This window comes from Canis lupus, unplaced genomic scaffold (assembly GCF_011100685.1).
Source record: "Canis lupus familiaris isolate Mischka breed German Shepherd unplaced genomic scaffold, alternate assembly UU_Cfam_GSD_1.0 chrUn_S643H805, whole genome shotgun sequence".
NCBI classification, from domain to species: domain Eukaryota; kingdom Metazoa; phylum Chordata; class Mammalia; order Carnivora; family Canidae; genus Canis; species Canis lupus.
The window spans coordinates 468-24481 of NW_023331587.1; the positions used below are offsets into that span (position 1 = coordinate 468).

The 24014-nt window shown below is 39.6% G+C and overlaps 1 protein-coding gene across 4 annotated transcripts; it reads right to left on the bottom strand.

Moving 5' to 3' along the window:
* Positions 1-4741: 4741 nt before the first annotated feature.
* LOC119879336 (zinc finger protein 512-like) lies at positions 4742-23984 on the bottom strand. 4 transcript variants are annotated; one of them, XM_038589669.1, is made up of 10 exons: positions 23831-23984; positions 23230-23288; positions 10142-10323; positions 9408-9503; positions 9024-9107; positions 8262-8386; positions 7257-7343; positions 6741-6842; positions 5966-6133; positions 4742-4974 (listed from the first exon to the last, which is right to left on the bottom strand). In XM_038589669.1, the coding sequence occupies exons 1-10, from the start codon at positions 23858-23860 to the stop codon at positions 4771-4773; spliced, it is 1137 nt and encodes a 378-aa protein (XP_038445597.1). In that variant the 5' UTR covers positions 23861-23984; the 3' UTR covers positions 4742-4770. The 4 variants fall into 4 exon arrangements, with proteins under 4 accessions (XP_038445597.1, XP_038445596.1, XP_038445598.1 ...); XM_038589668.1 differs by having other exon boundaries at positions 4743-4974; positions 10142-10326; XM_038589670.1 differs by lacking the exon at positions 23230-23288 and having other exon boundaries at positions 4743-4974; positions 10142-10326; positions 23831-23961.
* Between the last annotated feature and the right edge of the window lie 30 nt (positions 23985-24014).

Sequence of the window (24014 nt, forward strand, 5' to 3'; positions counted from 1 at the left end):
TTTATGCAGAAATGAGAATAATCTATGAGCACATATGGAGTGATTTCTAGGACAGACTTTTAAGTGAAATAAAGCAAAACACAAAAAAGCATCTATGTAAGAAAAAAGAATATAAGAAAATATGCATTATCTGGTTATCCATCCCATAAAATATAAGAAGGATAACCAGAAACTACTGAGCATGATTCTCTTTGCAGGGAGCAGGGTGGGAACGGGATGGAAATAGAAGGGTATTAGGAATGGGACAGCTGGGAAGAGGGCAGTAGCCCTTCTCTAAGAAGACTTTTGGTACAGGTCTGACTTTTAGAACCACGGCAATGTTTCACATACTCCCAAGATAAATTACTCATTTCAATTAAATGGGATGTAGGGGGAACCCAAAATGTAGTAAGAGTAACACATGAAGCTAATGATGATAAATGAGAAACCAAATGAAGTGAGGAAGGAGCCAATCTAAGTAACTGTAAAATAGTACTTTGACTATATACTGTAAGGCTAAAGATTAAAAACTATAACAATATTGTTCTCTAGGTAGTAAATCTGTTTTTACAGGGGTATGGGTTAACAATTGTGAAACTAGGTTATACTAGAACTAAGCAAGTAAGTAAATATATTGTACACTATGAGAGGTCTCTCACTGTTGGAGAAAGAAGTTAGAAATAAGCACAGAGGAAGGCAAGAATGAAACTTGTGTTGGATTGGAATTGAAGGTATCATGGCCTTAAATCTGTACACTGATACCCAGACAGACATGAACACAGAGGGGAGCGAGTGAGTAGCTCAGTCAGTTACGCATCCGACTCTTGATGTTGGCGCAGGACATGATCTCAGGGTCATGGGATCAAGCCCACGTCAGGCTCTGCACTCAGCATGGAGTCTGCTTATCCTTCTCCCTCTGCTCCTCCCCCTGCTCTCTCTTTCTCTTCTCTCTCTCTCTCTCCCTTAAATAAATGGATAAATAAAATCTTTTTAAAAAAGAACAGAGTGTGTGCATGTATCCATGAATATACATATAGATCCTAGCTCTATCCACTAAGAGGGCCCAGAAACAATGACACCCTAGCAGGAATGAGTACACCTAGCATTCAAATCTTGGTTTTTAAATATATTCTCCAATAAAAGAAATCAGGATTCCTTAGAGAAATGGTTGATTCCAGCTCTGGGACAGGGAATATATGAGATGACCCTATAGCATCTCGAGGTGTCAAAACAAAAAAAAAGGGCTCAAAAAATGATAGAAGCATTTCAAAAAGACATAGGAACCCACTTGGAAGAGCTCTTGATGACCAAATCTGAGACAATTTGAGCTATAAATTGAACAACAATAATAGCACTGGATGATAATGCTACAATAAAATATCCATGAGTCCATATGGATATAAACAGATTAATAGAATAAAAGGACATATCAAAAAAAAAGGACATATCTTTCTCACAGTAGAATTCCAATTAATAACTATGGAAAAAATAATGGAAACACTAACCATCATTAGGCAAACCACCATAATATAATTATAATTATTGCAGACAAGAATCACTGATGGATGCTATGGTAAGTGGGCAGAAGTATGATAAGACACAAACTAGTTGCATACTGTCAATCTCCCCCCAAAATATTCACTAATTACAGGGGGGGGAAATATAATTTTGCCTTGGAGAAAATTGGGCAACACCCTCATCAAGTGATCAAAGTTATCAGTAAAAAGACACAAATATCATATACCTCCTGATACGGTGTAACACTGTGGTATTCTTGACAAAAACATGTAACCCTCAATCCAATCTCAAGAAAACACTAGACAAATCCATATGAGGGATATTCTACAAAATAACCAGCCCGTCCTCTTCAAAAGTGTAAAAAACACAGAAAAACAAACAACAACAAAAAGCCAGAAGAATTATAACAGATGAGACGAGACGAAGAAGCCACGGTAAAGAGAATTAAATGTGGGATCCTGGTGGGATCATGTGATGGGATCCTATGCTATCGGTTACGGAAGATGTTGACATTACAGGAAGTCTGGTGAAAAGCATATGGAAATTCTGTACTAATTCTGCAATGGCTGTAAATCTAAAATTATTTCCAAATAAAATGGTTTCTTCTAAAAGAAATATTTATTTGTGAGATAAAAAATATTTATTGGCCTCTGCCCTCAGCTCCTGTTAGTAATTAGTCTTTGAACCTGGTTCCCAACAGGGAGCTCTTAAAACACCTAAATTCCTAACTAATACCAGTATTTGACACAAAGCTCACAAATCCCTTGGAAAAGGAGTAACTTTTATTCTACTGAGGCAATTCTTGGTGGGCCCCTTGGGAGGGGCTAGCCACCAGAAAGACCAAGCCATGATTTGAAGTTTGGCACTTTCAGACCAATTCCCCATTCTCTGGAAAGGCAAAGGGACTAGAAATGGAGTTAATCAATCGTGCCTATGTGATGAAACCTCCCTAAAAATCCCAAAATTATGGGGTTCAAATAGCTTCCTCAGAACATATATATGGCCAAGAGGGTGATGCACCCCCAACTCCACAGGGCCAGGAGCTCCTACTGTGCTTGGGACTCTTCCAGACCTCACTCTATATAAATTTCTTCATCTGATTTTTCATCTGTAGGTTTTATTATATTCTTTATAACAAACCAGTAAATGTGTTTCCCTGAGTTCTGTGAGCCATTCTAGCAAATTACCAAAACCAAGGATGGGGTTATAGGAACCCCAATTTATAGCTAATCGCTCAGAAGCACAGGTGGCAAACTGAGACTTGCGATTGGCATCTGAAATTGGAGCAGTCCTGTGGGACTGAGCCCTTAACTTGTAGGATCTGCCACCAACTCCAGATAGATAATGTCGAACTGAATTATTTGTAGGATGCCCAGGTGGTGATAGAAAATTGGTCTGTATGGGACAAACCCACACATCTGATGTCAAAGCTTAAGTGTGTAGTAGCGTGAGAGGAAAGGAAAACACAAGAGCTTTTCCTAGACAATATTGCTTGTGTTTGCATCAAGAAACACTGGCAGGGAAAAAAAATAGATAAAGAAAAGAAACATTGGCAGGACACAGAAATCTTGAGAATGGTTAACCATGGAGACAAGACAACAAGGATGGGGTGAGAGTGAGATACCTCAATGTTAATCATCATTTTGACTTTAATGACAACAATGTATAATCTATTCAAACAAATTAATATCTTATCTTATCTTTTTTATTTTATTTTATTTTATTTTATTTTATTTTATTTTATTTTATTTTATTTTATTTTATTTTATTTTATTGGGGAGGGGCACATGGAAAGGAAGAGAATCTTACGCAGGCTCCATGCCCGGTGCAAACCTGACATGGGGCTCACTCAATCTCACAACCCTGAGATCATGACCTGAGCCGAAATCAAGAGCTGGACACTTAAGAATGAACCACCCAGATTCCCCTGAATTTTTAGTTTAAAAAATCAAAATAATTCCCTTTGTCTACACAATGTCGAAACAAAACAGATGATTTTAGTAAAGTAGCTGCTAGATAAGACTATCAAAACTTATCAATGAGCTAACAAATACTTATGTTAAATTCCCTATGACAGACCATGCACAGATGAGACTATAATATCACAATGTACTTACCAATGTATAAAATTCACATTTAAACCGAATTTAGATAACCATATACTTTAGCCTGTGGCAGGAAATAGCAATAAGTCTGAAACAAGACAGGATGCCTTGATATTCAATTACTCCTTGGACTGATTTTTAGGCCAAATAAGAGGTATCAACTTCTGAAATTTGACAAATTTTCATATAAATTATGACATTCCCCTCACATGAGTGAAAGCCCTAGGCCAAATCTAAACTATTCTTCTCCATACCATGGAGAGTAATAGGTCCTTAGCTCTAATCTTAATCCTTACTGTATATCCTCCAAGCTCTCGAATGACTACTCCCATTAAGTCATATACCCCTTGTCTCCTCTTGGCCAAATAATGTTCCTCTGGTCTTTGATCTGTTTTACACCAAAGGCTTCCAGGGGCACCTGGGTGGCTCAGCCCTTTGAGCGTCCGCCTTCAGCTCAGGTCAAGATCCCAGAGTCCTGGAATTGAGCCCCACATTGGGCTCCCTGCTCAGTGGAGAGCCTGCTTCTCCCTTCTCCCTCTGCTGTTCCCCCTGCTTGTGCTCTCTCACTCTCTGTCAAATACATAAATGATTTAAACAAAAAAACAAACGAACAAAAAACCCCAAAGGCTTCCAAGCTGGGTTCTGTACCACTCACAAGTACACTTGGAACCATGGAGGTAATGATAAAAGTATCAAGGAGAAGGCCAAGTAGACAAGGCTTTGGGCTCACTACCTCTAGTTATTTGGAGTGACTCCATTTTCAGTTATTTCACATACTGGTGTTTTAGATAAGCTTTCATTTGGAAAAAAGAGTGCGTGGGGAGAGGAGTTCTGTGGCTAGAAAAACAAATGGAAAGCATTAACTAAATATAGACTCCCACATGTGAACTAACAAAGTGGAAACATGCTGGGCAACAACTAAGCAAAAGACTAATCTGGGAATTCTGGTTCCCTCGGGAAGTAGACCAGAAATAATGGGGTTCCTTAAGAAACTTCTGGAACAGACTGTCTCTCTAGGACCCACATGAATCCAAACACTGAAAGTGGATTAAACATATCCCATCTCTAAAAATAAAGAAGCAAAATATCATTTATCATGTACTCAAGTGCATTTACTTTTCCGTACATAAGCACAGTATTAGACATGGTTCTAAGTTAATACAAGTTTCTACTTTACCTTCCGATCATCAGGTACCAAATCCTGAAGCACCTTCCTCTTAGGCCATTCCTTGGCCAGTTCAGCAGAAGCCAGCTCCTGCAGGTGGTACACAGCTATCTTGGCAGAACGCCTCTGAACTCGACCCCCACTCTTTGGCTCCAGGCTCATCTCTTTTAAGCACTCTGACTGTCCTGACTCTGGAAAGAATGAGATCTGCAAGAATGAGACATAGCAAAACACAGGCCTGAGAAGTGGGGTTCATTAAGAGCCAATGATTAAAAGCTATCCCTCCTGCTCTAAGTACCAAAGCTATTTACTTGCTTGCTTTCCATTAGCATAAAGCTCCACCACCTTAATGCATATTTTATTGGAAAAAAGAAAAAACTTCTTAGGATAAAATCTGTTCCTTCAATAAGCGAAGTAGTTAAGGGTCAAGACATAGCCATGTGCAAAGACATGAACCTCAATCCATATCTCATAGTACATATAAGAAGTAACTGAAAATGAATCAAATATAAACCATATTACTCTAAAATTTCTAGAAGAAACCAAAGAAGGAAATTTATGTCATGCTGAGTGTGATGGTTTTTTGATGTGTTACCCTGACTAGGCCACAGTCACCAGTTATTCAATCAAACGCTAATCTACACGCTGATGTGAAGGTACTTTGTAGATCTAATTTTTAAAAGCATATCTATAGGGACAGAAAATAGATCAGTGGTCAAATCCTTCTATATCTTGACTGTGGTGGGGACTATACAACTGTATGGATTTGTCAAAACTCTTATAAACTGTACACTAAAAAATGGGACCATTGATTTACCTTGAAAAAAAAAAAAAACAGGAGTGGGGCAAGCCTAGAAATCAAGAAAAAAAAGTCAAAACAAAACAATGGGGATAGAAGACGAGCTGGACAGAGAATTCCACAAAATTTCTAGCTAAAGGGGAATGCCTTACGCTTTAAAAATATAATAATGAGTTTACTTCTGCACAGATTATACAGTGAACTTTGATTTCTCTAACCTAATTATGTTCAAAAGGCAGAAATTAGAGAACCAAGGAAAAACACGAAAGAGAAAACAAAAGCATTCAAAGATTAAAAAGGGATACAAATGAGGAACCAAAGATGTATGGGAGGATGTAAGGTAAGTAGTCACCACAAAATAGATCCCCAAACAGGGTCTGGAAAGTAATCAGTACTCACAGGCCCATGCTCTGACCTCAGGTGATACGCAAGTCCAGCCTTCGATTTATATGGCTTTCCACAGTGGTGACATTTCAGGGTCATCTCCTCCAGCTCTGCAGCCCCTTTGCCACATTTTCTGACATGGTACAGATATCCCATGATGCTGGTGAAGCTACTAGAACAGCTCTGAATACAGGAGAGAGGCCTGAACTATAATCTTACATCTTTTGACGTGATTTCTCAATTTCTAAACAGCCACAAAGGACTCAACCACCACACAGATCCTCTGATATCGCTAGACCCTCTCCAACATCTCCCATTTGCACAACCCTTCCTTGTCCCTTGTCCCTGCCCTAACAGCTGTCCTGTCTACCACCAAGAGTCATGTTCAATCAGTTGAGTCGGCATTCAGTAAACTAGCACTGTCCGTCTCCTCCGTGGCAAAGCGTCCTCTCTGGTCTGTGACTCAACTGCACCCCAGTAGCAAACACCCAGCAATGCCAAAGCTCCTCACAAGGAGACTGCTAGGAGCCTTTTCATCACACTGAAGAAAGATGGTCAAGAAACACCTCCAACAAAGGGAAAGGGGAGAAAAATAAGTTTGTGGAGATGAGAAAGAAAATAAAGAACTATTAATGAATTCAAAACACCTGGAAAAGCAGGAGCCACTCTTATGCTGTAAGGTGACACAGACAAGGTCTACAAGAGAGAAGGAGGAGAAATGGAAGAAAGTAACAGAAAGACATTGACTCAAGACTCCAGGCCGAAGGAGGTGCTGTCCCTGGGCTCTTACCTCACGCATGCACCTGAGCTTTCCCAGTCTCTTTAGAACCGTTCGGAGCCGTTCCCTCTCACTTGGCTCGTCTATTTCATCTCCAGCCGCCTTCAAAATGGGCTAGAAAGCAAGAGAAGCAGACAAGAAGATGATTCACAGGAAAGACAGATACAGAAAAAAATTATATCATAGGAGAATCAAGGACTGGACTAGCACCTAAGCCGATGCCCATGAAGCTTAGTTATCTGACTCCCGGCTTTCTCCATCTTCTCCTAGACAGACAAGGAAGCAAATGCAATGCAAATAAGAGTTCAGAGGCTCTATCTTCCAGGAGATGAACCCTTGAGGCTAACCAAAACACACAAATACCCACCAAGGATTTCATTTTGTGTAACTCTTCTATCGAAAGGGTGTTTTTAGACCCCTATAAAGCCCCAGAACCTAGGCACCTCCGCTGGGTTATCCACACTTATCTGTGTAAAGACATCCAAACACCAACCACACAGGCTCATACGGTACCGAAGATACTCTTACCAAGCTATTATGATTTGCCATGACGTGATACTTCATCCCTGCCAGTGAACGAAGCTGTTTCCCACAATGATGACAAGTAAACATTTCCTACGAGGAAGAAAGACTGCTCAGTGCCAGGCTGTTCAACGGAGAAACAGAATGTTACAAAATCCTACTCAGAAGCTCTTGTCTGTATCTCCCTCATTTCCCAAACTCAACAGTCAATGAATCTCAAAATCCCACAACCTCAGTGTCATGTCCTCAAGGGTAAAGAAGTAAACTGCAACGCATTTTTAAAGTAGCAAGAATTACCATTTACTAAGTGTCAATTATTTGTGGAGTGATGGGATGGGCACTTAGCACATATTCTTTCTTTCTTAACCTCTCTGGGACTACACAAAATAATTTTTTCTCTATTGTTTTTTAAGATTTTATTTATTTGCTCATGAGAGAGAGAGGCAGAGACGCAGGCAGAGGGAGAAGCAGGCTCCATGCAGGGAGCCCCCCACATGGGACTCGATCCAGGTCTCCAGGATCACGCCCTAGGCAAGGCAATGCTAAACTGCTGAGCCACCCGGGGTACCCTTTCTCTCTCTTTTTTTAATCTTTTTTTTTTTTTTTAATTTTATTTTATTTTATTTATGATAGTCACAGAGAGAGAGAGAGGCAGAGACACAGGCAGAGGGAGAAGCAGGCTCCATGCACCGGGAGCCCGATGTGGGATTCGATCCCGGGTCTCCAGGATCGCGCCCTGGGCCAAAGGCAGGCGCCAAACCGCTGCGCCACCCAGGGATCCTTCTCTCTCTTTTTTTAAATGAGAAAACCAAGGCCCACATTTGAAAAGCTAAACGACAGTGAGTGGCTGAGTGAAGATTCAAACCCAAGTCTGTCAGACTCAAAAGCTTAGGTTTTCCTTATAACACAATGCTGCTTTTTCTCCTGTGTAATCAGTATACCTGACGGCGAAAGATGTCTAAGGTATGGGAAAAGATCACAACCATCACAAAATGCCACAAAATCTCTAACCTGTTTGCACGTCTCCATGTGTTTCTTTAAGCCCTCTATTGTCTTCCTCCCTACCGCCTGGCAGGTAGGACAGGAGACACTGCCTTTATCCACGATTTCTAAGTACCATTGTTCCTCCAAACTGCCTACAAAGGAGAAAAAGGAACACCCCATAATCTTCACAATTCTCTGGACAGGAAAAGCAAATCCTGAAGCTTAGTAAAAGTATCATAAAATGGTTTCCCCCCCTTCCTGGGGAAAAGAACCTTGCTGCAGATGATTTCTACAGATAATCTGTTTTCAGACAATCAGGAGTTTCTGAAACTCCTACTTCTTCCCCATGATAAAAACCATCTAAGAACCACTCAAAAGCTCTAAGCGCCTGTTTTTTCTAGCTTTATTGAGGTACGACTGACAATGGGCAACATTTTCCTAGCAGCATCTAACAGCGGGATCCGAGATATATAGCAAGCCACAGGTGTGCTTGAGACTTTGTGAAGTGTTTTTATCCCATTTAGTCTCCTCGAAAATTCTGACTGCCTTCATTACCCCTATGGAGAGCAAGGAAACTGAAGCTTGCAGAAGTTAACTAGAGGGCAGCAGGCCAGAAAGCTAATTAAGAGCCAAACTTCAACAAGTGTCTGACTGGTTTCCAAACTCATGCCCTTAAGAACTGCCTCCTTAAAGAAACCCTGCTACATCATTCCTTTAATACCACCACCACCGCCGCCACCACCAAGAGTGTGAGCACTAGGTACCCAATGCGTCCAGCAGAAAACATACCTGCTGCATAAACTGGTGGTTCCTTCCGAATACGACGAGCCTGGGATTTGGGATTAGGTTGAGTTTTAGGCCGTTGCTTCCTCCCTGACGCAAGACAGAAACTTGAAGCCTAACATATCACCTTGCTACCCCTTCTCTACTACCAAAATCTCTTCCCTCCTCTTCCCAATACCCTGTGCCCCACTCCCTCAACCAACTGACCCTCTTAAGTTGTAACAGAAAAAAACAACAGGTAAGGTCAGGACGGAAGCCATTCCTTGCCAAAAAATCAAAAGGCTCACTAGGGTTCCAAGGGTCAAAACCTAAGGGCTTTCTCTCTTTCACCTCTAAGGAATAAAGCCCAGGCACCGAAGGAAAGAGAATGAGCCACACTACTCTCCTTACCATAAAGCTTATGCTTCTTCTGAGGAAATTCTCGATAATCTTCATCTTCTTCCTGCCTGGGTTTCCTTTTTCCTTTGGTTGATATTCCACCAGACCCTGAAATACCAGAGGAAAACAAACAAAACCCTCAGTATGGCTTCCAAGTGAACATCTTGGCCTGCCTTCAAAACATCACTCACAAGACCACCACAGAGAAAGCTCACGAGCGAGCACAGGCCTCACAGAGGTGCTGTGACATTTTTAGGGAGTTGGTAAAACTTCACCAACTTACACAACCTCCCCTTTTCCCTTTTCACTATTCTCCATCCCAAGTGATCAATTGTTCCCTATGAATAATAAGAGCCTGAAGGCAGTGTCCTTTCTTTGGTCTTGAATCGAGGCTCACACTGAAGAAGAATTGTTCCAGGAAAAGGGCTGCTCAGGACCCTTGACACCATGCCCACCAAGACAACTGTACCTAGAATCACCCTAAGCATCGACAGAGGATCAAACTGGAACAGTGGGAAAGAGATCCAAATCATTTTTAGGGGACAGGCTGACACTGGTCTAACCTACAGGACTAAGATTAGCAGAATTTCACTCTAAGATAGAAGGACAGTTCACAAAGCTGATAGTATGTGGCAGCCTAACACAAATGTGAGAAACACATACGTGATACTTAATACTTTAAGAGCCATTTACAACAGCTCCCTGGGGAGTACTCTGCCTTTGAAACATGACAGAGATACTGATACCTTCGACACGGGAAGCAACAGCTGGCTTGACCCTTCTCATCTTCATCCAGTAGGTAGATTTTCGGAAGGATGGTGGAAAATCACTCACTGGCTCACATGAAGAGGCAGATGATGAGCCGCTTAAGGAGTCATCGTGAGGGATAGTGTACTGGAAACTATTATCCTTTATGGAGCACTGCGGCCTGCTATTAATATGACATAGATATATATAGATATATAGATATATATACCACAAAGGAGGATCTAGAGTTAAGTTCCTTTAATTATTTATATCCTCAGAAGACAAGTTGGTTATCTATGCAAAAACTAAGAAACTTCATAATAAAAACAGAATTGAGATTGTAATCTAACAAATACAATCGTTGATCAAATGCAGTATATAAAAATTATACTTCATTATAATGAGAAAGCAGTCCATTCATGATTATTCTGCAGCCCATATAGGCATTCTGTCCTAGGTTGATCAAAGAAAAGAAAGAAGTCAAGGTAATATGTGTTCTATGTGTTCTATGACCCTTCAGAAGAGCTCCTGGATCTGGAACCAGGTATGTTCAGGCCTCCCTATTTCTCTGACAGAAGCACAGTAACTAAATAGTATCCCTGAGACTACAGGAGGAAAAGAACCGTTTGTGGGGCCCTCGTTTGACCCATCTTCCCTCTACCTTAGCCTTCTCCCTAAACCTGGTGTCACAGTTATCCTGTCTCACTTAGGCAACATGATTCTTAGCTCCCATAGTTCAGGGAACACTGCTACCTTGTCTGAGGTAAGCCAGATCCAAATTTTCAAATCTAAGACCAGTAACTATGTAGTTAACAGACATTATTAACTACAAAGTGTCTTCTAGGTGGTTCAGAATGCACAGAAGAGCAGCAGTTCTCAAAGTATTGTCCAAGGACCTCGAGACATTCCCTTTTCCAGCTAAAGATCTGTGTAAGGCCTGTGTTAGGTCTATGGTTTAGAACGGTCACTCTGAATGCTATATGGAAGATGAAAAGAAAAAAAAAAAAGGAAGATGGCCCATGGAGGAAGAGTGAATAAAGGAAGAGGGGTTAACAGTACAGGGAAGAGGTAAAAGGACTTGAACGAGAGTTTGGTAGTATAGGTAAGTTGGCAGATTCAAGATAACACGTTAGAGGTAGACCAGATAAGAATCACATAGAGGTTTGTGGTAGGAAGGAGTTGGAAGTAACACAGATGACCTTTCTTAAGAAAATCTATACATAAAATGTGATATATGCCTGTTATGGAATAGTATGTAGTTGTTGGAAGCAACAAACTTTCTCTTTTTTTAAAGATTTTATTTATTTATTCATGAGAGACACAGAAGAGAGAGAGGCAGAAACATAGGTAGAGGGAGAAGCAGACTCCCTTCAAGGAGCCCAATGCGAGACTCGATCCCTGAATCCCAGGATCACACCCTGAGCCATCCACGCATCCCAGCAACAAACCTTTTCTATACATAAGACATGAACATAACTGAAAAGCATACTGGTGAATGAAAATTAGAAAACAAGGATGCCTGGGTGGCACAGCTCATTAAGCATCTGACTCAGATTTGGCACAGGCCCTGACCTCAGGGCTGTTAGATCGAGCCCTGAGTCAGACTCACTGCTCAGTGCTGAATCAGCTCGAGACTCTCTCTCCCTCTCCCTGTGCCCTCTACCCTGAGCATGTACACACATGCACGCTCTCTCTCTCCAAAATAAATAATCATTAGAAGAAAAAGGAAAAAGTAATAGAACAAGATTTAACTTCAATGTGGTAAATTAAAAACTAGTATACATGTAAACAACACTAGCTACTTTACAAGGATTCATAATATTTAAGGACAAATATCAAACTCGCTAACACCGTTGTCTTTGAAGGGAATGGAACTAAAGAAAAACAAATACTAGGGACTGCTGTATGTCAGTATGCTATGAACAGGGGTAAGAATGATTTTCAGTTCTTTGCACATGAGATCCAAAATTACAAAAAAGTTTAATACAGTGAAGTTATCATTCTGCCGCAGTGCATAAGGCCACTACGACCCATCCCTCCTGCTGATCATCAAACTGAAAATCCTCGACTCCGAAAAGTAAACAAAGCCAGGTGGAGTTGTGGAGGGGAATCAAAATCAGGAGAAGTGACTCATATTGAATGTGTTTCCCCATTTTTTTGTTTTTCCTCACATGGCTCTGCAATTAAGGGTGGGCCCCATTTGCAGAGCAGCATAGGCAGCCTAAATTCTAATAGAAAACTCTAGAAACTCTATCTTCTGCCAAGAGAAACCTGGAAAAGGGATCTCCATGGACAAAATTGTGTAAGAAAACTGTGGAGAAGAGACAGACAAGGAGGATGATCTCATAATTCTCTGTATGAATCTACACAAATCATGGCTTAATTCCAAATCTCATATGTGTGGAGCATACCCAACACCAGCTTAGCAAAGGCTTTGAAAAATGAAATAAGATATGAACAAGCTTCACACCAGATTAACCTGAGAGCTGCTAGTAAAAGACAGACCCAACCAATGTATCAAAGCTTGGAGAAATGAAACAAGACTTGAAATACCTGAAAAAGTCTCAGACGAACCCTAAGCAATTTAAGCAGAGGTAAACCAACATAGCAAGACTCAAAGAATGAAACTAAGACTGAACCAATACCCTCAGAAAGCAAGACAGAACTATGGTCTGAACAGGGTTACTTGCTAAAAGAAAAACAGCAATGATCACCCAGAAGATTCTTTTTTATTTATTTGAATTCAATTAGCCAATCCCCCAGAAAATTATAAAAAGACCCAAAGTCTATACAAATAACATTCACTATCTTAGGAATAAATTCCATAATGATGTAATACACAAAAAATCGGAAAATGTGCATAATTCTGAAGGAATAGGAAATGAACAATGTCAACCCCAAGATGATCCAGATGCGAGAAGTATAAAAAATTTAGGGCAACAATTATAACTATGCCCCATGCATACAGGAATACACATTTGAAATGAAGGACAAGGTAGAAATTCTGAGAAAAAATAAAAACCATAAGAAAGAACTAATTGAATTTTTAAATATATTTTATTTATTTATTTGACAGAGAAAGAGAGACCACATGTACAAGCAGGGAGAGCAGCAGGCAGAAGGAGAGGGAGAAACTCTCCCTCAGCAGAGAGCCTGATATGGAGCTCGATCCAAGGACCTTAGAATCAAGACCTAAGCTGAAGTAGATACTTAACCACCCAGGCAAACTACTAATTGAAATTTTAGAACTGAAAAATACAGTGTTTGAAATAAAACCAGAATGGGCTCAATAATAGAATGGAGATGACAAAGGAAAGAACTTGAAGACAAATTATCCAATCTGAAAAACAAAGAGGAAAAAGGTTGAAAAAGAGTAAACAGAGCCCCAACCACCTGTGGGTCAATACCAAAAGGTCTAACTTAAGTGTAGCCACAATCCCAGAAGGAAAGGAAAACGAGACTGTGGCACAAAATACATTTGAAAAATTTATGGTAGAAAATCACCGAAATTAATGAGACATAAATTTATAGATTCTAGGAGCTCAACAAATACTCAACACGATAAACTCAAAGAAAAACACACCTAGACACATCTTGATGAAAATGTTCAAAACCGGGATGCCCGGGTGGCTCAGTGGTTGAGTGTCTGCCTTTGGCTCAGGGCATGATCCAGGGTCCAGGATCGAGTCCCACTACGGGCTCCTTGCAGGGAGCCTGGTTCTCCCTCTGCCTGTGTCTCTGCCTCTTTCCTTGTCTCTCATGAATAAATAAATACAATCTTTAAAAAAAAAAAGAAAGAAGAAAGAAAGAAAGAAAGAAAGAAAGAAAGAAAGAAAGAAAGAAAGAAAGAAAGAAAGAAAGAAACTGTTCAGACCCAAAGATTTTTTAAAATTCTAGAAAGCAGCTTTAAAAATGACATATTACAGGGGCACCTGGGTGGTTCACTTGGTTAAGAGTCTGCCTTAGACTCAGACACTGGGATCGAGCCCCACATTGAGCATATAGCCTGCTTATCCTTCTTCTCCCTTCTTATGTTCTCTCTTGCTATCTCTGTCTCTCTCTCTCAAATAATGAAGAAAATATTTTTTTTAAATGACGTATCACATATAGGAAACAATGGTTTGACTGATCACAAAATTCTCAACAGAAACCAAGGAGAACAGAAGATAGTATAACATCTTAAAATCCTAAGAAAAGGGATCCCTGGGTGGCGCAGCGGTTTAGCCCCTGCCTTTGGCCCAGGGCGCAATCCTGGAGACCTGGGATCGAATCCCACGTCGGGCTCCCGGTGCATGGAGCCTGCTTCTCCCTCTGCCTGTGTCTCTGCCTCTCTCTCTCACTCTCTCTCTCTCTCTCTCTGTGTGACTATCATAAATAAATAAAATTAAAAAAAAATAAAATAAAATCCTAAGAAAAATGATTTGGCAAACCAAATTCTATACTCAGTGAAAATAATGCTTAGATATACTTCTTCACAAGAAAAGAGAAAACGAAAATTTGTTGTTAGCAGACCTGCTCTATGAGAAATGTTAATGGAAATTATTCCAGATATGATGAAGGAAAAAGATGCCAGAGAGAAATCTGGATTTTAAGCACGAAGAGCAAAAGAAATGGTAAATAGCTGGGTAAATACGTTAACAATGACAACAACAGAAAACACTCTTTAAAACAAATTTTTAACATTCTCTGGTAGAGTTTTCAACATATGTAAATGTAATACTTATGATAGCTATAACTTATTGGTCAGCAGGCAGGGGTTAAACAATCTATATGGTTGTAAAGCTTCTACATTTAAGCAAAGTGGTAGCATATTAACTCAACGCTATGAAACAATAGGTATGTATATTATACTTCCTAGAGCAACCACTACACACAAGAGAAAGAGAGAAAAGAGAAAGAGTCAAAAATCAGTAAACTAAATCAGGCACCAATATTCAAATAATCCAAAAGAACGTATAAAGGAAAAAACAGGGTACAAAGACACGTAATAAAATGGCAGACCTAAATCCAACCATATCAATAATTAATTTAAATGTTTATGGTCTCCAGATTTGGGCAAGAATCCTCAATAAATGTTAAAAACGTTACATGTTAAAAAATAAAAATAAAAAAAATAAATGTTTATGGTCTCAACACTCCAGTTAAAAAGTCAGAGACTGTTTAAGAGTGAATAAAAAGGCAATACTCTAGTACTCTAGTAATACTCTTGAACAACACGGGTCTGAACTGTATGGATCCACTTATACATGGATTTTATTTAATATACAGTACAGTATTGTAAATGTCAATAAATAAATAAACTTTTTAAAAAAGATTTTTTATTCATGAGACACAGAAAGAGAGAGAGGCAGACACATAGGTAGAGGGAGATGCAGGCTCCCCACAGGGAGCCCGATGCAGGACTTAATCTCAGGACCCTGGGATCACAACCTGAGCAAAAGGCATACACTCAACCACCGAGCCACCCGGGTGCCCCCTTTTCCTTGTCATTTTAATAATATTTTATTTCCTCTAGCTTACTTTATTGTAAGAACACCATAGTATATAATATGTATAACACACAAAATATGTGTTAATTGTTCATGTGATCAGTAAGACTTCCAGCAACAATAGGCTATTAGTAGTTACTTTTGGGGGGAGTGGATTTTCAACTGTGTTGTGGTCAGCATCCCTAACCCCTGTGTTGTTCAAGGGTCAACTAAGTGTAAATTGTGCCAAAAGTGGCAGACTTTCTTTTCTTTTTTTAAAATACATTTAAGTAATCTCTATACCCAATGTGGCCCCTGAACTCGTGACCCGGAGATCAAGAGTCAAATGCTCCTCCAACTGAGCCAGCCATGTGTCCCCACACTTTCAGTGTAAAAACATATAGAGACTGGAAATAAATGGATGAAAAAATTAAACTACACAATCAGCAAACAGAAGAAGTCTGAAATGGCTATTTTGATACCAGATAAAACAGACTTCAAGACAAGAGTATCACCAGAGATAGAAATAGACACATATCATAATGATAAAAGTAACAAATCATCACAAAGACACAATTCCTCATTTTATGTGGCTAGCAGTAGAGGATCAAAGTACACAAAGCAAAACTGATAGAATTAAAGCAAAAAAATAACAATTCTATAGTCTTAGAAGGAAATTTTAAGACCTTCTTCTTTCAGGAAGTGATAGAACTAGACAAAAAGTCAGTAAAGACATAGAAGATCTGAACAATATTAGCTACCTTATTCCAGATCACTTTATTGAACACCACATTCAACAACTACAGAATATACATGCTTTTCAAGTAGACATTGTGCATTCAACAACATAGAGCATAACTCTAAACTTAGAAAGAGGAAAATCGGGCAGCCCGGTGGCTCAGTGGTTTTGCGCTGCCTTCAGTCAAGGGCCTGATCCTGGAGACCCAGGATCGAGTCCCATGTCCAGCTCCCTCCATGGAACCTGCTTCTCCCTCTGCCTGTGTCTCTGCCTCTCTCTCTATCTCTCTCTCTGTCTCATGAATAAATAAATAAAATCTTTAACAAAATAAAAGAGGAAAATCGTACGTGTATTCTCTGACCACATCAGAATTAAATTAGAAATCAAGATCAGTAAGATATTTAAAATAAAAAATACTCAAAAAAATAAAAATAAAATAAAATAAAATAAAAATAAAAATAAATCCTGAAATTAAATAATCTCCTTGTAAATAATTCATAGGTCAAAAAGAAATCACAAGAGAAATACAAAGTAACAACAAAAATACACATATCAAAATTTGTGGATTGCAACCAAAGCGGCACTCAGAAGGAAACTTAAAAGCTCTAAATACCCCTATTACAAAATTAGACCTAAAATCTAATTTCCTGACAAGACTTCATCTTTAGATACCTTACAAAGGGCAAAGTAAACCCAAAATAGAAGGAAAAATATAACAAAGAGGAGGAATTCATGAATTAGGACAGCACAGAAAATCTGGTTCTTAAAAAGATCAACAAAATTGACAATCCTGTGGCTAGACTGACATATTAGCAGCAAGCAACTAGAAATGGACTTATTAAAAGTTATTATTTACAGTAATATTAAAAACACACACACAAAAAAAACACCTAAGAACAAATCGAACAAAAGATAACCAAGACTCTTATAATGAAAACTACAGCATGTTGGTGAGAGAAGTTAGGGATCTAAATAAAGGAAAAATACAGCATGCTCATAAGTCAGAAAACTCAGTATTGTTAAAATTGCAATTCTCCCCAAACTGATATACTGATTCAATATATAATACTCATCAATACTCCAGCATGCTTCTTTTTATAGAAATTGACAAACTAACTCTAGAATTTATGTAAAAAGACAAAGAAACTAGAATAAATAAACAAACTTTTAAAAAGAACAATAGAGTTAGATGACTTACCCCATCTGATTTCAAGACTTACTCTAATCTCACAGTATCAAGACAGTTTTAGTATTGGCAAAAAGATAGATATATACACCAGCGGAACAGAATAAGAAGTCCGGAAACAGACCCACACATATATACGTTTACATAATTACTGACCAAGGTGCCAATGCAATTGAATAAGGAAAAGAAAGTCTTAACAACAGAATATACAAAATTTAAAGAAATTGGCATTGATTCTTAGGACACACCATGCACAAAAAATTAACTCTAAACGAGTTATATATCTAATGTAAAACCTAAAAAGTCTAGAAAAGGAGAAAATCTTTGCAAATGGGGATGGCAAGGTTTTCTCAAATACATACAAAAAAAGCATGACATATAGAAGGAAAAAATAACATTTTAATTATTTTTGATGATAAATTAAAACTGTTGGTCTTCAAGGCGCCTCGGTGCTAAGTTAATTGAGTGGCTTCAGCTGAGGTCATGTCATGATCTCAGAGTCCTGGGATAGAGCCTCAAGTTGGGCCCCACACACAGCTGGGAGTCTGCTCAGAATTCTCTCCCTCTGCTCATCCCTTTTCTTGGTAAACTAAACACTAAATCTTTAAAAAATAAATAAAACTATTGATTTTTAAAATTAATTAATTTTTTTTAATTTATTGTATTTTTTTTATTGGAGTTCGATTTGCCAACATATAGCATAACCCAGTGCTCACCCTGTCAGATGTCCCCCTCAGTGCCCATCACCCAGTCACCCCAACCCCTGGCCCACCTCCCTTTCCACCACCCCTTGTTTCCCAGTTAGGTGTCTCTCATATTCTGTCATCCTCACTGATATTTCCCACTCATTTTCTCACCTTTCTCCTTTAATTCCTTTCACTATTTTTTATATTCCCCAAATAAATGAGACCATATAATGTCTGTCCTCTGACTTACTTCACTCAGCATAATACCCTCCAGTTCCATCCACGTCGAAGCAAACGGTGGGTATTTGTCATTTCTAATGGCTGAGTAATATTCCATTGTATATATAGACCACATCTTCTTTATCCATTCATCTTTCAATGGACACCAAGGCTCCTCCCACAGTTTGGCTATTGTGGACATTGCTGCTATATACATTGGGGTGCAGGAGTCATGCCATTTCACTGCATCTGTATCTTTGGGGTGAAACCCCAGCAGTGCAATTGCTGGGTCCTAGGGCAAATCTATTTTTAACTCTGAGGAACCTCCACGCAGTTTTCCAGAGTGACTGCACCAGTTCACATCCCCACCAACAGTGTAGGGGGGTTCCCCTTTCTCCACATCCTCTGCAACATTTGTGGTTTCCTGCCTTGTTAACTTTCCCCATTCTCATGGGTGTGAGGTGGTATCTCATTGTGGTTTTGATTTATATTTCCCTGATGGCAAGTGATGCGGAGCATTTTCTCATGTGCTTGTTGGCCATGTCTATGTCTTCCTCTGTGAAATTTCTGTCATGTCTTTTGCCCATTTCATGATTGGATTAACACTACTGATCTTTAAAACACACCATTAAAGGGATGCCTGGGTGGCTCAGTGTTTTAAAAGTAAATAATCTTTAAAAGTAAATAATACATACATACATACATACATACATACATACATACATACAAATACCATTAAGAAAAATAAAATGCAAACCAGAGACTGGAAGAAAATATTCAAGACACATCTATCAAAGATACTGTATTCAGAATATAATTTTTAAAAATACTACATTCCATAGCAAGACAGACAACTCAACTTTTTTAAATGGGCCAAAGAGGGGTGCTTGGGTGTCTCGGTTAAGCTTCTGTCTTCAGCTCAGGTCATGATCCAGTCCTGGGATCAAGCCCCAAGTCAGGCTTCCTGCTTGGCAAAGAGTCGGCTTCTCCCTCTACCCCTCTCCCTACTTGTGTTCATTCCTTCTCTCATATTCTATCAAGTAAATAAATAACAAAATCTTTATTTCTTTTTTAAGATTTTATTTATGTATTCATGAGAGACACAGAGAGAGGCAGAGACACAGGCAGAGGGAGAAGCAGGCTCCATACAGGAAGCCCGATGCAGGACTCAATCCTGGGATCCCCGGACTCGGGGATTACACCCTGAGCCAAAGGTAGACGCTCAACTGCTGAGCCACCCAGGAACCCCCAAAAACAAAATCTTTAAATGGGCAAAAGATATGAACAGGTACTTCCCAGAAGATATATGAAAGGCTAATTAAGCACATGAACAGATGTTCTATATCACTATTCATCAGGAAAATGTTAACTAAAATCACAATGAAACACCACTATACACCCTTAAAATTGGCTAAAGTAAAGACTTATTCCTATACACTGCTGGTAGTAATATAAAATTATACCACCAATTTAGAAAACAGGCAATTTTTTTTAAAAGTTTAACATACTCCAGACATGACCAATCAACCTAAGATGGCATATCTTGGTAAAACAGTATCATCTCAGGTATTTATCAAGAGAAAAGAAAAAAAATATTTCCCACACAGAGATGTGCTCATGGATGTTCAGAACAGCTTTACTTTAATACTCCCAGAATGAAAATAACCCAAATGTCCATCAAGGAAGATGGCTAAACAAATCATGGTATATCTATAATGAAATTCTATTCAGCAATAAAAATTAGTTCTCATTCAAAACCATTATTTTGAATGAAAAAAAATCATGCAAAAATAGAACATACTACCCGATTTCATTTATATAAAATACTAGAACATGCAAACCACTGTATGGTGACAGAAAGAAAGGTCAGTGTTGTCTGGGAACAGGAGTAGAGAAAGGAATGGATGACAAAGGAACCAAAAAAAACTTGGGGGAGGGATAGAAATGTTATCTGGACTGTGGTGACACTGTTACGGTTATTTACATATGTCAAAGCTAATCAGTATGGTTTCACTCATACATGTAATATAAGAAATAGTGAAAAGGATTATAAGGGAAAGGGGGGAATTGAGTGGGAAAAATTAGAAAGGAAGACAAACCATGAGACTCCTAATTGAGAAACAAACAAAGGATTGAAAAAGGGGAGGTTGGTGGGGGGGATGGGGTAACTGGGAGATGGGCAATGAGGAGGGTACTTGATGGGATGAGCACTGGGTGTTATACTCTATGTTGACAAATTGAATTTAAATTTAAAAAATGTAAAAAAAGGGCAGCTGGGGTGGCTCAGCCGTTTAGCGCCGCCTTCAGCACAGGGCCTGATCCTGGAGACCCGGGATCAAGTCCCACGTCAGGCTCCCTGCATGGAGCCTGCTTCTCCCTCTGCCTGTGTCTCTGACTCTCTCTCTCTCTCTCTTTCTCTTTCTCAGTGTGTCTCATGAATAAATAACACAATCTTTAAAAAAAAAATGTAAAAAAAAAAGAGCTGATCATACTGTATGCTTTAAATATGTATACTGTAAAGATGCATTCTATTGTAATTCAATGATACCTCAGTAAAAGTATAAAAAATTTTAACAGGAATTAGCAGTACTCTAGGACCAAAACCCACCATCCAAAACAATGGGAAAAATCTCTACTTGGAAGACTTGCTAGTATCAAGAGGCCAATAAGAGTCAAGTCCCCTCTGACTCCTCTTAGTAAACTGTCACCATAGGAATTTCTTCACTGTCAGTGTAGGACTCAAATATACCCATATCCCTTCTCATGAATAGGCACAAGCACATTAAAAACAACAACTAAAAAAACAATACTTCATATGATCAGCATGATTAACATCTTAGGAATTAATCAACGTGGTTAAGAAATCACTCCCCCTAGGTCTCTTTTATTTCCAAAGGACTCAACAAAAACGAGTGTTTTACAATACTTGTCAAATGAGGGTACTTGATTGCTTACAAAATCTCATATTAATCCTAAACTTCCCTTTCCATAAATATGGCAAGAAAATGATTTTGTTTTAAATAATAGGATCTTAATTGTAGTGACTTTATAATTTGTTGACTATGGCACTCTCCCCCAGTCTCAGCTTCTAATCACAAGAGTGAAAAGTTTAACCAATTTTCAAACTCCTTTCTGCCCTATCAAGAATTTTTCAGAGACTCTAGTTCATTCTCCAGGTGGAACTACTTAAGACTTCATTACAAAATTATTTTTGTTCTTCTCAATTTCCTTTGCAGCCTCTGTTCTTTTTTTTTTTTTAAGATTTTATTTATTCCTGAGAGACAGAGAGAGAGAGATGCAGAGACACAGACACAGGCAGAGTGAGAAGCTGGCCCCATACAGGGAGCCTGACGTGGGCCTGGATCCCGGGGATCAGGCCCTGGGCCTAAGGCAGCGCTAACCCGCTGAGCCACCTGGGTTGCCCACCTCTGTTCATCCTACCCAATCCTTAAATGCTGATGTTCTCTAGGGTTTCATTCTCTAGTCCCTTCTGGTCTCACCTCTCACCAATGGTTCTCAAACTCCACAATCTCCTAGAAAGTCAGTTAGAAAGGATTCCTGGGACGCCTGGATGGCTCAATAGTTGAGCATTTGCCTTCGGCTCAGGACATGATCCCGGGATCCTGGGATCAAGTCCTGCATCAGGTTCCTTGCAGGGAACCTGCTTCTCGCCTTGCCTATGTCTCTGCATCTCTCTGTCTCGAATGAATGAATGAATGAATGAATGAATGAATCTTTAAAAAAAAAAAAAAAGGATTCCTATGCCCTAATTCCAATGATTTTGATTCAGATTAAAGATAAGGACCTATTAATCTTTTTATTTTTTTAACCATTACCCACTTGCTATTCCATTTAATGCTTTTAGCTGTTCACACATTCTATTTCTCTATGAAGAAATACCTTTTCTTTCTGGCTAACTGCATTATTAAGGAATAATAACTTTCAAGTCTGTTTAGGAGTAACTTGCTCTGGCAACTCTTCCATTCTGAACTATCACTCCCCATCCCCAAATACTATATTAAATTCCTATTTAGGGATCCCTGGGTGGCGCAGCGGTTTGGCGCCTGCCTTTGGCCCAGGGCGCGATCCTGGAGACCCGGGATCGAATCCCACGTCGGGCTCCCGGTGCATGGAGCCTGCTTCTCCCTCTGCCTGTGTCTCTGCGCCTCTCTCTCTCTCTCTGTGACTATCATAAATAAATAAATAAATTCCTATTTAAAAATATTTACTTACACCGAATCATGTTGATGTATTTGCCTATCTCCCCTTTTAGAGTATTCTGTGTTTTATCTGTATATCTAACCTACTACACAGCTGGCACATAACAGATATTCAGCAAATGTTATCTGAATTAATTCCTTCCAAAGAGTATCTAGTTAATAAGAACCCCTTTTGTACTAACAAAAACGGAAAAGGTTAGCACGGTCTACGAAATAATAAACCAGTCTTAAAGCCAAACAGTCTGAAAATAAAAGGATTTCTTACAACCATTTTTATCCATCCTTCCCTTGTTCATCAATGTATTCATGAGTATATATTTGATGTCTGAGGACATGCAAGGTACACTAAGTCATACATTCCATTTTTAATATAATTTGTGCTTTTCTTTGCAAGCTAGGTTCTTCTCCCCTACATTAGGTTTAGATCTCCACTGTCCTATCAGGTAGGCACTAACTACAGGTGGCTATTTAAAGTTAAGATTAAATACAATGAAAAATTCAGTTCCTCAACCACACTGGCCACACTTCAAGTGCTCAAAAGTCAATGAACCCCAGAAAATCTCACTTACTTCTTAGCTCCCACGATCTTCGTGCTCCTCTGCTGCTTAAAGGATGTGGGTTCCGGCGTCTAGCAAATCGCAAGCACATGAGTGAATTGCTAGAAACCTCTGAACCCTTACCACAAAAGAAAGAGAAAAAAAAAAGAAATCCCCCTGTGCCCAGAAGAAATGAAGCTCTCCCCTGGCAGCTACCTCAAACGGAAAAAGGTAAGACCTCTTAAGGAAAGTGTGCCGTCTTGTCTTCCAACTGAGTTAAGGCAGGTGACAACACCGTAGTCTATCATCTCCCCCATTCCCAAAGCCCTGTCCCAGGTAAAGATTCTAAAGGGAGGCGAAAAGTGAGGACAACGGATATGGAATGTACTGGGTATACAAAAGGAATAGAAATTAATAGCAATCTGGCGAGAAACTGAGTCCAGAGAGGTGGGGAACAAGTCAGCGATAAGTGGGTGGGAAAAGAGGGAGACAGGTAGATCTGACCTAGAAGGGTGGGGGCCTATGATGGGCTCTGAGAAAACCAATTCTGAGCATGGGACAAAAGCAAGGGACCGCGTGCTGCGGGCTCCACAGCGCTCCCCGTAAAGCATAACGGTCAAACTGAGAAACTCACGGCGGGTACTGCACCGAGTCTGGAAGACATCACTCCCTCTCCACGCCTAACAAATCCATCCAAGGCCTCCGGCCAGACCAACGCCACTTCCGCTCTCCTCTCGTCTCCCGGATGTGCAGTCGGCGCCGCCAATCCCAAGTCTGAACGTCTACTTCCGCCTGGCAGCTTCCGAGGGGGCTGCGGC